Source organism: Stenella coeruleoalba, assembly GCF_951394435.1.
Source record: "Stenella coeruleoalba genome assembly, chromosome: 17".
In the NCBI taxonomy this organism is placed as follows: domain Eukaryota; kingdom Metazoa; phylum Chordata; class Mammalia; order Artiodactyla; family Delphinidae; genus Stenella; species Stenella coeruleoalba.
In genome coordinates, this window is record NC_137163.1 from 9,748,162 (window position 1) to 9,762,534 (window position 14,373).

General features: G+C 48.2%; 1 protein-coding gene across 4 annotated transcripts in view; it reads left to right on the plus strand.

The window, feature by feature from the left end:
- ASAP1 (ArfGAP with SH3 domain, ankyrin repeat and PH domain 1) overlaps window positions 1-14,373 on the plus strand; it is a 350,408-nt gene that overhangs the window by 63,968 nt on the left and 272,067 nt on the right. For 3 of the 4 annotated variants that reach the window (XM_079901274.1, XM_079901276.1, XM_079901277.1), the window contains exon 3: window positions 13,661-13,787. In XM_079901274.1, the coding sequence (XP_079757400.1) occupies window positions 13,661-13,787 (127 nt within the window). Of the gene's footprint in view, window positions 1-13,204; window positions 13,289-13,660; window positions 13,788-14,373 lie in introns of those variants that run through there. The other variant, XM_079901275.1, reaches the window with a different exon arrangement.

Below are 14,373 nucleotides of genomic sequence, written 5' to 3' on the forward strand. Positions count from 1 at the left end.
CAGGAAAAATAATTCTGGAATTTTAAATGATTGCTCTGGAGAGACTGGGCAGAGCATTGATTTTAAAACAGAGAAGTCTTTGATCTTTATCATCTTATTTCCTGTTTAGAATCTGTTCTGTCTCTTCTCTCTTAACCAAATTGTGCAAAGGTTGTGTAAATAAATTTGCTTCTTCAGAAATCCAGTCTGTGGAAGCCTGATGGCTCTTCTGTGGCTGTATTTATGAAGCAATTTCTGAGATGAAATTTAAGTTCTTCTAATATGTAATGCCTGTACTTGGTAAATTGAAACCAGTCTCTTCACTGATTCTATAACTCTGCAAAATAGGCCTTGGTGACTGTCTCCAGAATAATTCAGTGGAACCTCTAAGCCTCTGAATATAGAGTCTAAAACACAGAGGACAAAATGACTCTGGTAGAATCCTTAGAATTTGACCACTTCAGAGATTAGCTGTTTTTATACATTCTTAGTTAGTTAAGTATGTCCATAGGTCCAGTGTATAAACTAGGATTATATTTCAAGTGCATATAAAGAAAAATCCCAATAAAATGAGCAATTAGGGTTTTTTCCCCTCTTTCTCCCAGACCAAAGAAGTCTGGAGATAGTCCAAAGACAGATGGTGCCCCCATGGCTATCAGGCACCCAAGCTGTTTCTGTCTCTCTGGTTGAGCCTATCCTTATCATATTATCTCAGGATCCAAAATGGTTGCTGGAGCGTCAGCCATCACATCCGCATTACAAGCAGCAGGATGGAAGAAGAGGGGAAGGATAACAGGGATCCTCCTCTAGCAGAAGTAGTTCCTTTCAAAACATTTCCTCAAAGGCCTACATAGTACTTCAGCTTACATCTCACTGGCTAGACTTAGGCACACAGCTATACCATCTTATAGTGGAGGCTGGAAGATGAGTCTTTTGGCCGAATACATTGCTGCCCTGAATCAAATGGGGCTCTCTTATTGAAGAAAGGGAGACTGGATAGAGGGGATGTTCCCTGACGCATCCAGCAAGGTACTATTTGTACAAAGAGCGTAGTATAGTGGAGAGGGCTTGAACTTTGAATTCAGACAGTCTTGTGTTTGAACCTTAGTTCCTCCACTTACTAGGTGCAGGACCACTTCTTTCAGCCTCAGTTTCCTACCCATAAAACACCAGGAGAGTAATACCTACTTTGTAGAGTTGCTGTAAAGTTTAAACAAAACCATGTACATAAGTTGCCTTGTACTTGATAGGTACTAAATGGTGGCCATTATAGTTGTTATTATAAATGGGTAGGTTGTGCCTTCTACCTGCATCAGCATAGTGAGTATTTTTAAAATTGAGATATAATTCACATAGCATAAAATTTACCCTTTTAAGGTGTCCACTTCAGTGAGTTTTAGTGTATTCACAAAGTTGTGTAACCATCACCATGATCTAATTCCAAAACATTTTCACCACTCCGCCAAATCCCATATCCACAGGGTCACTCCTTCTTCCCTTCCCCCAGCCCCTGTCAACCACTAGTCAGCTTTCAGTCTCTATGGATTTGCCTTTTCTGGACATTTTGTGTAAATGGAATCATATAATTTGTGACCTTTCGTGTCTTTCACTTAGCATAATGTGTTTTCAATTTTAATCCATGTTGTGGCACGTATCAGTACTTTATTCCTTTTTTTGTGGCTGAATAACATTCCATTGCATGAATACACCACAATTTGTTTATCCATTTGTCTGTTGGACATTTGGGTTGTTTCCACTATTTGACTATTATGAGTAATGCTGCTGTGAACATTCGTGTGCAAGTTTTTGCGTGAATGTGTGTTTTCATTTCTCCTGGGTGTATATGCCTAAGAGAGGAATTGCTGGGTCATATGGTAACACTATGCTTAACCTTTTGAGAAACAGCCTGATTGTTTTCCAAAGCTGCTGCACTATTTTACATTCCAACTAACAATGTATGAGGGTTCCAATTTCTCCACATCCTCTCCAACTCTTGTTACCTTCCAACTTTTTTATTATAGCCATACCTAGTGGCTGTGAAGTGGTGTCTCGTGGTGTTGATTTGCATTTCCCTGATGACTAATGATATTGAGCACATTTCATGTGCTTATTATCCCACTTTATATCTTTTTTGGAGAAATGTCCATTTGAGTCCTTTGTCCATTTAAAAATTAGTTATTTGTCTTCTCATTGTTGAATTTTAAGAGTTTATGGGACTTCCCTGGTGGCACAGTGGTTAAGAATCCGCCTGCCAGTGCAGGGGACACGGGTTTGAGTCCTGCTCTGGGGAGATCCCACATGCCACGGAGGAACTAAGCCCGTGTGCCGCAACTACTGAGCCTGTGCTCTAGAGCCCGCGAGCCACAACTGCTGAGCCCACGTGCTGCAACTACTGAAGTCTGTGCGCCTAGAGCCTGTTCTCTGCAACAAGAGAAGCCACCGCAATGAGAAGCCCACGCACTGCAACGAAGAGTAGCTCCCGTTCGCCACAACTAGAGAAAGCCCATGCACAGCAATGAAGACCCAGTGCAGCCCAAAAAATAAAAACAAAACAAAACAAAAAAAGTTTATATATTTGGATACTAGACTCTTATCAGATATATGATTTGCAAATATTTCCTCCCATTCTGTTATGTGTATTACCTAATTTGCTCTTTTTAACAATCCTTTGAAGTGGATATTAGTGTCCTCATTTTACAGATGAGGAAGCTGAGGCTCTGAGGCAGTGAATAACTTGTCCAGGGTAACACATCTACTAACTGTGAAGATGGCACTGGAACCCAGGAAAAGATTAGCCAGGGCTCTTTTTGTTTTATTGGTAGAAACCCATCTCAGGCCAGCTTACGCTAAAAAAGAAGTATAACTGCTCATATACCTGGGAAGTCCAGGACTGGCAGCTGGCATGGGGGAGATTCTGTAGTTCACTGATGCAAGTGATGTCACCAGGACTCTTCCTGTCTCCCCCTCCCTCCGTCTCTTGCTGTCTTTTGGTTAGCATCATTCTTAGGCAAGCTCTCTCATGTTTGGAAAAGGTGGTCATCAGTAACTAAAGGCTTCCTAAGTCCTTTGAGCTAGACCTAGAGAAGAGACACATTGCTCTTCACCCTAGCTTCCATATCAGACCCCCATAAAGCTCCCTGATTGACCTTGCTTGAGTTTAATGCCTGTCGGAATACCCATCGATGCTGCTTTCAGGAGTCTGGGATACTCTAGACAGCTTGGTCCAGCCCTTTGGTTGGAAACGTTGCAACATATGATTGACAGTCTCTGGAGAATCATGTGGAGTTAAGGAGAGGGTCATTCCTAAAAGAAGGGGATTTGTAAGGCAGACAGAAAACGTAATCAGTGTCCTACAGGGTCTGTCTTGAACTACTAAGTTCAAGATGCTGAAATTTGTTGCGGGTAGATGAAAGTTAATTCCCAAAACCAAATAGTAGGGGAAAGTCAATTTATTCACAAAAGTAAAACAAAAGATAATTGAAAATAATCATCTCCACATCCAATCAACAGTGAGTTCTCTGCTTTCCACTTAAACATAGCAATTTTATAAATGGGTTTGTATAATACCTCTAAACCTCTAAGACCACAGCAAAAAGACTAATTTTTCAAAAGCAATAAACAAAATAAAGAACAGGGAACAGAAGCTAAACGCTTCTGGCAGAAGCTTAGTAGCAATTGTAGAGTTTTTTGTTTTTTTTAATGAGAGCCCCTAGTGTGATTTGGAATGTTCACATTTGAGAAAGATGTTAACCCGGTAGCATATGTTAGGAAGAAAACTCTGCCGTGGGTGGGCAATTTTCTCTTTTCAAATAGAGCGATGCCCTACATTTGACATAATTACAGGAAAATTCTATTATAATACAGCTCATTGTTATGTGGGTTCAAATACATTGCAGGTGAAATCGTATTTTTGAAAAGCGACAGCTGGGTACTGTGATAGATTCCTATAACACAGGGTGCCTACAACAGCGGCCCCCAGCCCAGAACTAATGACCTCCAGACCGTTCTTGGCTTACAAGTAGACCTTGAGGCAGAGCTGGTGTTTGGGGTTGGGTGTAACACTGATATAAAAAAAGAATTCATCAAATTATAGGGTATTCTTGCCCTAGGACCTCAGAGAGCTTCTGCCCCAGACTCCTGGGAAATGAGGCCAAAGGAGGGGAGCTGATTTGGCCGAGGAAAAGGAGCTGACCTCCCCGGCAATGCCGTGTGTTCCTTCTCGGTGCTAAAGTCACAAAGCTGTCATTTATCAAAGTTTTCTTCTTGAGTAATGTTTCAGATGATAGGCAGCTTTGAAAAGTACTCATAACAATAGGTCCAACTGCGCTTTGGGTGAATCAGAGAGAGAATCATCATACATGAAAGGACCTTTTTTTGGACTTCACATTCATAGGTCACATAGTTGAAAGACACATTTATTTTCTGTCTGAATTCTTTGAGCATTTTGGCAGTTGTGCTGCAGACTTGTATCTCTGTCTACATGTGAGGACAGGGACTGTATCTTAGGTGTCTTTTTGGCCCCTGAAGAGTCTAGCATAGGACCTGTTTCGAAGACAAACAATGGTATTAGTAGCTAACATTTATTGATCATTTACTATATACCGGCACTGTGCTATAGCATCTTGCATGGATTATCTCATTTATTCCTCACAGCAACCTTAGGAGAGAGAGAGATCTCCTCACCATCCTCCTTTTAAAGGACGACCTCCTTTGAAACTGACATTAAGTAACTGCTAAGGTTAGCAATCCCTGTTAAGTGGCAGGGCTGGGATTTGAACCCAGGTAATCTGAATCTGAATCCAGATCACACATTCTTAACCTCTGGAAGGATTATAGTGCTGAATGATTATAGTAACTGAATGGAACTGAACTGATGGGTTCCAACCTAATACCTCTGCGCCCACTGGGGAATGTCCTCAGGGACTCGGGAGCCAGTGGTCTTATCTCTGAAAGTGTCCAAACAAGGAAAGGGAGAGTAAAGTGGGTGTGGCAGAAGGAGAAATCTCATCTATGCTCTGTGCTGTAGGGCTGCCCTGGGTTGGGGGAGGGGAGGGTCGTTTACTAAAACATCACGACTGACTCCCAATGTTCAGGTTACAAAACATCTCTCTCCTTATTTCTTGTGACTTCTAACCTTTTATAAAGGGGCTCTTAAGGAAGGGCAAAGGGTGGGAGGGGAGGACTTAGAAGGTCCATCCACCGACACTGATTGCCCTCAAGCTCCCTGGCTTAGCTGGTTTTTGGAGAGCAGGAAAGAAGAGGAAGAGGCAAGACAGTGATAACGGGGGTGGGTGTGACTCCGGTCTCATGCTGTACTCGCAGTCTCCTTGCTCAAAGTTAGGGGAATCAGTTAACTGGTCCTATGCCAAATTTTATGTAGTTACATTTTTTTTAATAAATTTATTTATTTTATTTATTATTTACTTTTGGCTGCGTTGGGTCTTCGTTGCGGTGCGCGAGCTTCTCATTGCGGTGGCTTCTCTTGTTGCACAGCATGGACTCTAGGTGCGCGGGCTTCAGTAGTTGCAGCACGAGGGCTCAGTAGTTGTGGCTTGCGGGCTCTAGAGCACAGGCTCAGCAGTTGTGGTTCACGGGCTTAGTTGCTCCGCGGCATATGTGGGATCTTCCTGGACCAGGGCTCGAGCCCGTGTCCCCTGTGTGGGCAGGCGGATTCTCAGCCACTGTGCCACCAGGGAAGCCCTGTAGTTGCCGTTTTAAATGGTAGGCAAATGTCTACAGGCATTCCTTGATACCATGATGCAAAGACCAACATAATCCGTTCTTAAATGGGAGTTTCAGATACTTTTCTTACAGCAAGGTCTTTAATCCCTTCCTTGAAATGTAACTGGTTAGGATGGAGGAGTGGGGCAACACTTGGGAACCAGCACACCTGGGGTCTGGCCCTGATTTCCCACAATTTGGCCAGGGAATGCTGGGCAAGTCATTTAACCACTGGAGAATCTGCTTCCTTGTCCGAAAAGTGAAAGGGTTGGTAACCGTAGTATTCCTGAAATTCTTTCCAGCTCTGTTAACAGTTTATGATGATGTCAGATGATTGAAGAGACTCTAAGAACCAGAATTCCTCTTTCTAGTTCTCCTCTCCCAATTTCTCTTACACCCCTCCCCCAGTGTAAATGCTTATTCATTCATTCATTCTTCCCTCCATCTGTTCAATAAGTATCTCTTAAGCACCAGGGGCTCTGGGACTGTAACAGCAAACGGAAAACCCCCTGGTCTCAATGACCTCGCAGTCTAGTTGGAGAAATAGAAATATTTGGAAAATAGTGCCATGGAAAAGGGTCATAAAAGAGGCACGTGCTCAGCCCTGATGCACAGACTTGGGCCTGAGTGTGAGCCACTAAACGGAAACTAAGACAAATTCATCAAAAAAAAGAAAAAAGAAAAGAAACCTGGATGTTCTCTAAGTGTTTCTCATTTTTCAGAATCCCGTATAACACCGCAATTTTTCTTCACTGGACGTTGTTTTACTTATATTAGAAAAGATGTAGCTCATAAAAGAGAGCTGGCTCAATCCAAAACACATTTATTGGGTATCCACAGGGAACCTGTACTAGGCAGTGCGTTCCGTGGGGAAGGAAAAGCCTGCAGGGTTTGGTTTCAGACAGGCTGTGAATAGCAGTTCTCTGTTTATTAACTGTTGTGCTTGAGGAGATTGGGCACGTCTCTGAGTTCTCAACAGACAGGGTGGTCCCTCACGAGGCTATTGGGGGAGATTTCAGGAGATGGTGCTTGTAAAATGCCAAGCCTGGGGCCCTAGCAATCTCTTGTCCCTCCCTTAGTTCTGCAGAGATGTAGGTGATACAGATAAGGGTACAATTTAGTCTCCCTGTGCCCTCAAGGATTGACAGTCCGGGAATTCTGTAGTGCTGGAAACTCAGTAGGAAGGTGGAGCTCTGAGCCAAGCCCCACCACTAACAGACTTATTTGTCTCTGGGCGGGCAGGGGTGAGGTGGGGTGGGTGGGTTTCTCATCTCTCCATGTGTAGGGAGTCTGAAGTCCCTCCCAGTGATGCAGTAACCTTCACACAAAGCAAGAGAGGCTACATTGCAAACAGCCCTGTGAAGATTAATCCCAGCTGGAGGAATGGGGCAATAGGAGTGCTCGCCAGACCAGCCAGGCCTGCATTTGAGTTGGGCTTGTAATGAGTTCCCCAGTAGGAAAAGAGAGAACACATCGGCTCCAACAGAAAGTCATCCTAGAGCTGTGGACCCATTGTCCGGAGGCTGATCACCTGGCTGTGAAATCGGACCAGTCAGTCTGGCTCCACCACTTGCCAAGGTGACCTCTAAGCTCCAGGTTTCCCCCAGGTATAAAATGGGGATAATACCAGCTCCCACTTTACGTGGTTGCTGTGAGTGTGAAGTGAGGGCAGGCCTGCTGCGGTGCAGAATCGTGCAGGGCATATAGGAAGCACAACAATTGTTAGTTGATATTATTTTCTTACAGGATAGAGCAGAAATATATTCCTGAGTTCTTTCAGTTGATATTTACACCAGGATTCTGAGTCTTCTGGGTCCCCAGCACTCTGCCTGACTTTTCTTCCTTATCTCCCTCAGAAGGAACAGTCAGGGAACAGAGAGTTAGTTTTTTGTCTCCAAACAAACCATATTCTCCTCTTTACTCACTCAGAACACTCCAGTGGTTTTACTTGGAATATTTAAATAAAGTACATTGGAGACTAGAATAGGCTCTTTTTTTTATTACATGAAATAGTATAAGCGTACTTGGGATGCGCTCATATAAGGCACATGAGCGAAGCAGTCTGCAGTGTAGGTCGAACATGGCAACGTGAGCCTGACAGTAAAACACGTGGAATCCAATGCATCCCTCCCTCCTCCTGCCCCCCGCAGTGCTTTCCTTTCTTCCCGCACTTTGTTAAGATGATAGAAAACAAATTAATAAGGTATCAGGTGAACTAAGGAAGTAACAGTACTTTCTTTGGTTGTCTGAGTTGGGAAAGACATGTAACGAAGTAGCACTATGAGAGGCATCATCGAGAGCCTGATTTTTGCAGGCAGTAGAAAAAGCCCTGGATTTCGTCTGCTGGGCTCTGGGACATTAACTTGCAGTGAGATCACCTTGTGTCTTGGTTTGCATTATTGTAATGCTCCCACGTCATGACTGTTACGTGGATGAATTCAGACACTGCCTATATAACAACCAGGGCAGTGCCTGGCCCAGGGTGGGAGCTCAGAAAGTACGGGGTTGGCCAAAATGTTCGATCGTAACATCTTATGGAAGAACCCGAACAAATTTTTTGGCCAGCCCAATACTGTCCTACACCTCAGTATCCTCGGGTTTCTCTCCGGTAAGTTTAGGATAATCATACTTACCTCATAAAGTTGGCATGAAGTTTAAAGAAGGATATGTGTGTCCAAAATGCTATACTTAGCAAAGCATCAGGTATATTGCAGTTCTCAGTAAATTTTTTTTTGGGGGGGTGAGGAATATCAGAATTTTTATCTCTAGATAAGGCTTTCAATATTCCCGTAATACCTGAAAAGTATTGTCCACTTATGATGTCTCAGACCCTGTTAAGCACTTTATGGGCTTTAGCTCATAGACTCCTGAGAGCACTAAGAGATAGTTACTAACATTGTCCCCATTTTGCAGATGTGAAAACCGAGACTCAGAGACATGAATTACTTTAACGAAGTCTAATAGCTGCTATCTGGTAGAGATGTGAGGCCAAGTCTTCCTCTTGAGAATCAGCCTATAACTCATGCTATTATGAAACAAATGCCCTGTTCTGTCCTCTAGAAGTTGCCTTGATCAGAATATCCTTCTTTACAGGAACTGTGTTCCATGAAAATAAGGCTTTAATTTTATGGCCTCCATTCAGTTCTGATCCTGATTAGTATTCATCCTATTTGATTCTAGATACTGTTTATTTACTTCCAAAATCCATCACTCATGGATCTGACCTCACAAGGGATACTTACAAGAATAAGCAAGGTCTCTAAAGATGGTTCCCAAATCTGAGATCCCAGACTTTGGGAATTACTGTGCAGTCTCCCCTTGGCCCTCTCCTTTCCTCCTCCAGGTGACTAATTTAGGGAGATATCTGAGTCTTGGAATGAAAAAAGATGTATTTGTAGTCATACTTCACATAAAAAGGGAGTTCAAAGGGAACTAACATTGGTTGATTATTCAAACTGCTTTATCCATATCTTCTCACTTTATTTCACGTTAACACAACCTGTAGTGTAGTAGTTTTATTATTACACTAATTTTGCAGATGAGAAAACAAGGCTAATAAGTGACAGAGTAGAGATTCAAACCCAGGTCCCAGTTAACACAAAGCGTATTCTCTTCCCACACCACCTGTTGTCCCTGTCCCATGAAGGCACTGGGAGCCTTGGAGGAATGCTGTAATTCCATCCCATCAGCTTGGGCCGCTGCCTAGCACCGTGGATCAGAGCACCGGTAGCTCCTCTTGGTTTCTCGTGCCCAGAGAGCACTTCACACCCCCTCCCCACTCTGCCACCCCCTGGTGCATTGTCAGCTATTTTGTAAAGGCACCTCCTTGGTCCTTAGGCAGATGGATGAGTGGAGCCTGCAACTGGGAACCTAACTCAGACAATCCCTGATGACTGTGGGGTCAGTAGTGCCATTGTTGACCAGGGAAATAAACCATCACTATTCTTACCGCCGCTTTTCAAGGAGAAGAAAAGTATTCTGTAAGGACCATTCTCACCTTGGTCAGCAGTGCTCAGAGTAAACAGGCATGATGAGTCCAAGGGTGCCGAAGGGTGTCTGATGGAGATGATGATGACAACAAAGAGGAAGCGTGCTTTAGCCAGAGTCGGGTGCGCACAAGTACGCGTACACGTGTGTACGAGTATGTGTGTGTATTTTTCCTGGCTCCGGAAGGGATGCTGTGTATTTCTGAGCAGCTCTGCACAAAGGAATCCAGCATTTAAGTTTTGCCCGCATTAGAGTCTGTTCGCAAAAGATAGCCAGGAATGGTTTTCGGGGCATGGTTTCAAATTTAAAAAGGATTATGGCCGGGCTTCCCTGGTGGCGCAGTGGTTGAGAGTCCGCCTGCCAATGCAGGGGACATGGGTTCGTGCCCCGGTCCGGGAAGATCCCACATGCCGTGGAGCGGCTGGGCCCGTGAGCCATGGCCGCTGAGCCTGCGCGTCCAGAGCCTGTGCTCCGCAACAGGAGAGGCCACAACAGTGAGAGGCCCGTGTACTGCTAAATAAATAAATAAATAAATAAATAAATAAGGATTATGGCCCATGAACTCTAGAAATGGCGGGTGGAGGTGTGAACCTTTGAAATTCTAATTGCAGCGCAGTCTAAGCAGGTATATATTTCCCCGGGCACAATATCTCATTGTTCACATACTCCTTTCTTGGCCGGAGGAGGAGCAGATACATAACATAATCTTCAAATGAAACTGAAACAACGATTGGTGGCAGCAGTTTGGACTCTGGTGAGTTCCGTCAAGAAAGAAGTCCCCGCTGTTGACCATCGCAGTTAGCTTAGCTTGTCCTAACAATCTTTATTCCTTCCGTCTGTAGAGCTGAGGGAATGCACAGACTCAGCTCCAGCTGGGAGGGATCTGTGTGGTCATTTTGACACACCCACCCCTTTATTTTACAAGTGACGGCACCAAGGCCCAAGGCGACAGTATCAGTTATTAGGAGAGAAAGCTCTGGAATCCAGGCCTCCTGGAGTTGAGGCAGTTATTCACCGACTCTAGGCTTTTCGTAATGGCTCATATTTATCGAGTGTTTACTCTAAGCCATACCTGTGGGATGGAAGCAGCTACCAGCCCAGCGGAGGTGACAGGCATTCGATGACAACTTGGAATAGAGGGAAGAGTAGAAATAATGCGAAATCAAAGTCTAAATTGATTTCCAGCCTAGAGGAAGGTCTTCCTGGAATGGATGGAAGTCTAAGTGCTGGGTGTTGGGCTCTCAACTGCTGCATGGGGTAGCATGCGGTTACGGAGGCTCAGAGAGCTTGATTAGCCCAAGCTAGTAGTGGCCATATTTGCTCCAGTCACAGAACCTTCTAGATGCAGGATGACCCAGTTAGTATATGGAAAAAGAGGTAGGATTTTCTTCTGGTGGCTCATACGCCAGTCTGTCAACAACAGCACATGAGCAAGTGACCTCCAGGTGCAGGTCTTTTCTTTTTTTAAAAATATTTACTTATTTTTGGCTGCGTCGGGTCTTAGTTGCGGCGCGCGGGCTCTTTGCTGTGGTGTGCGGGCTTCTCTCTAGTTGTGGCGCATGGGCTCCAGGGCACCTGGCCTCAGTAATTGCCGAGTGCAGGCTTAGTTGCCTACGTGGTCCCTTCCCCGACCAGGGATCGAACCCGTGTCCCCTGCATTGGAAGGCGGATTCTTAACCCCTGGACCAGCAGGGAAGCCCCCGGGTGCAGGTCTTAAATGGCCTGCAGTGGCCATTTGGCTGTCTCCCCAGAACCTCAGCCTTGGTGTGTCCCAAACCAAACTTTTAAAGTGTGAATGAGGAGAAGGAGGGTGCCTGTTTGCTTCTTTACTTATTTTTTAGAATGCCTCTCAGAACTCATGTCTCAACACCTCACTTTGGCAGGGAAGAGTCTTTATTGGTGTATGCTGCCTTACCAAGGCCTTCCTTTCATTAGCTGAAAGGCTTGCCTTCCTAACAGAAATGAACAGTTCTCTGAAGGCACAGTGCAGGTTCAGGACAGCCAGCACAGGCAGACAAAACAGCTGGAACTCTCACAGTGGCTTTCCTGTGCACAAAGCACTTTCTCATCCGTTATCATTTAACAGCCTCATGGGGTTGGTGCCCGCATCGCATCGTTCCCCTTCTTGGGAGGCAACTGAAGGCCAAGATCGCAGAGCCAACAGCACGAGGCAGCCCCTCATTCTCTTTTCTGCTCAAGATGTCACCTTGTCAGAGGCCTTCTCTGAACGCTCCTTATACCATAGCACCTGCATCACTTTGTTACTCTATATGTGCTCCACTTTATACTACACAAGTATTGCTTGTCTGTTTCCCTACTAGAAGGTAAGGTCAGGAGAGCAGCTCATTGTCATTGAGGAATCTCCAGGGCACATAGTAGGGCCTTAGTAAATAGTTATTGACGGTGAGCGGTGAGCGAGGAGACGCGTTTGCATTCGACAGTCCCCCCCAGGCCCAATGCTAAGACAGGTCCACAAGGTCCCACCCTGCCTTGAGGCACCCCGTTGTAGTTTGCAGAAGGTTGTCAGACAACAAGACAACCGTAAAAGATGGCAGGAACTCAAGCCCAGGGGAGGCCCCCGGGGCCAGCCTTCTGCCGGGGGCGCGGCAGTGGGGGGGGGGCATTTGGGAGCTGAGTTTACCAGGCGGCTCCCATTGGCTCCAATTACAGGAGCCAATCCTGAGGCGCTTCCTAAGGGCCTAGCTTTTTTTTTCAAAACCAATTTCATCCACAATCAATGGTGAGAAATTAAATGGATTCTTTGGATTACGTAGATTGAGCAAAATAGCCATCTGCCAGGGCCGAGGAATGAGCAATCTGTTGGTAATTTTTCTGCTGAAATTTGGCATCTGCTTGGCGTTGTACACCATTTGCACCTCGGGAAATACCTTTTTACACCCCTGACCCTCGTCTGGCCTTCAGATTAAAAAAAAAAATGCAAATGAAAGATTAGAAAATTATAAAAAAGAAAGAACCCTTCATGTGTCTTCACTTAGCATTTTAGCGACTTAAGCAAACTGCACAAAACTAGCCTTCCAAAGGCGGTGAGCGCCCTGAAAGGGAGTGAGGGCCGGAGCCGGCGAGCCGGCAGCTGCAAGCCCGGGCGCCGGGCCGGCTCCTCGCTGCGGCCGCGCGGGCCGCCCCGTGCCCCTGTCGCCGGGCCCGCGGCTCTCGCAGCAGGAGGCGGCTCTCCGGGCCTCGCTTCCTGCACCCACACGGGGCTAAAAAAGAACGCGCACAACTTTTTTTGGTCCTCCTTCTTGCGAAACGCTCGCGTAACAAGCTCGCCGGAGTAACCGCTCCGGGGGCTGCCCGTGGACGCGGGCTTCCGCTGCCCCGCGCGGCCCCCGCCCGGGAGCGGGCGTCGGAACGGGGCCCGGGCGTCGGCGCGGGGGCGCCGGCCGGGGGCGGGGCCGGGGCCGGCGGGGCGGGGCGGGGCGGGGGCCGCGGCGGCGGCGGGGGGGGGGGCCGGTGGCGCGTGCGCAGAGCACTTCCTTGTTTGTCCCCGTGACTGTAGCGGGAGCGTCGCCCGCCTCCCGCCAGCCCGCCAGCGGGAGTGTGTGCTCAGTCAGTCGGTGTCCGCGCCGCCGCCTGTCAGATCGTGTGAGAAGGCAGCGCCTGCCGCCCCGACCTGCCCAGCCCGAGCCCCCGCGCAGCGCCGCGTCCCCTCCCCCGCCGCCGCCGGCATGAGCAGAGGGAGGCGGGTCCCCGAGAGTCCCCTGCCTCGCGCGCCGCTCAGAGTTTGAAGGGCCCCGCGCCGAGCGCCGCCGCCGCGGCCGCCGCCGCCTGCTTCGGCCGCCAGCCCTTTCTCCTGCCGCCGCCGCTGCCGCCGGGATCTCGAGCCGCTCCAGGCCGGGCGGCGAGTGGCGGGTTGCGCGCGGGGCGTTCATGAGCCGCCGGCCGGCCCGCGGCCCCGGGAGCCTGCGCCGTGACTCACCCCTCGCCCCCGCTTGTGTCTCGCCCTCCCCGGCAGGATGCCGGACCAGATCTCCGTCTCCGAGTTTATCGCCGAGACCACCGAGGACTACAACTCGCCCACCACGTCCAGCTTCACCACGCGGCTGCACAACTGCAGGAACACCGTGACGCTGCTGGAGGAGGTAGGTCGGGGCCGGTGCCCTCCGCGCATCCCCCCCGCCCCCCCCAGCGCCCGGCCCCCAGCCGGGGACCCCGGCCCGTCCGCTGGGATGCCTCGCTGCCTCCCCTCGCGGCCGCCGCCTCGCAGTTGGATTGTTTCGATTTCCGAGCCGGGGAGGATGGGGATGTTGGGGCCTGGGGAGCCACACCCCCTCCGGGACCCCCTCCGCCCACCGCGCTCCCAGGTGATCGGGGGACTTCGGATGTGCAGCCCCCGCCCCATTTCCCCCGGAGCTGGAGGTGGGGAGAGAACTGAGCGGGCTCTGGACAGCCCGAGGCAGAAGAAGAGGCAAGTCCTCTCCCTCTCTTGCTCCCTTCCTGGGTGCCAAACAGGCTTCTAGGCGCTTTCCACATCCTTGTGACCCTCTCGTAACCCGCGAAGTAGGTGGTGTCAGGCCACCGAGGGCAGAGGGAGGCGAAGCCCTGTGGCCAAGGTCACTAGTAGGGGACTGGGCGATGGTCAGTGAATGCAGCTCTCCAAGGCCCGGCTTGGCCAGGCAGGCTTCGCTGCATAGGCGAGGGCCGGTGGAAAAATCCCAAAGGAGTGAG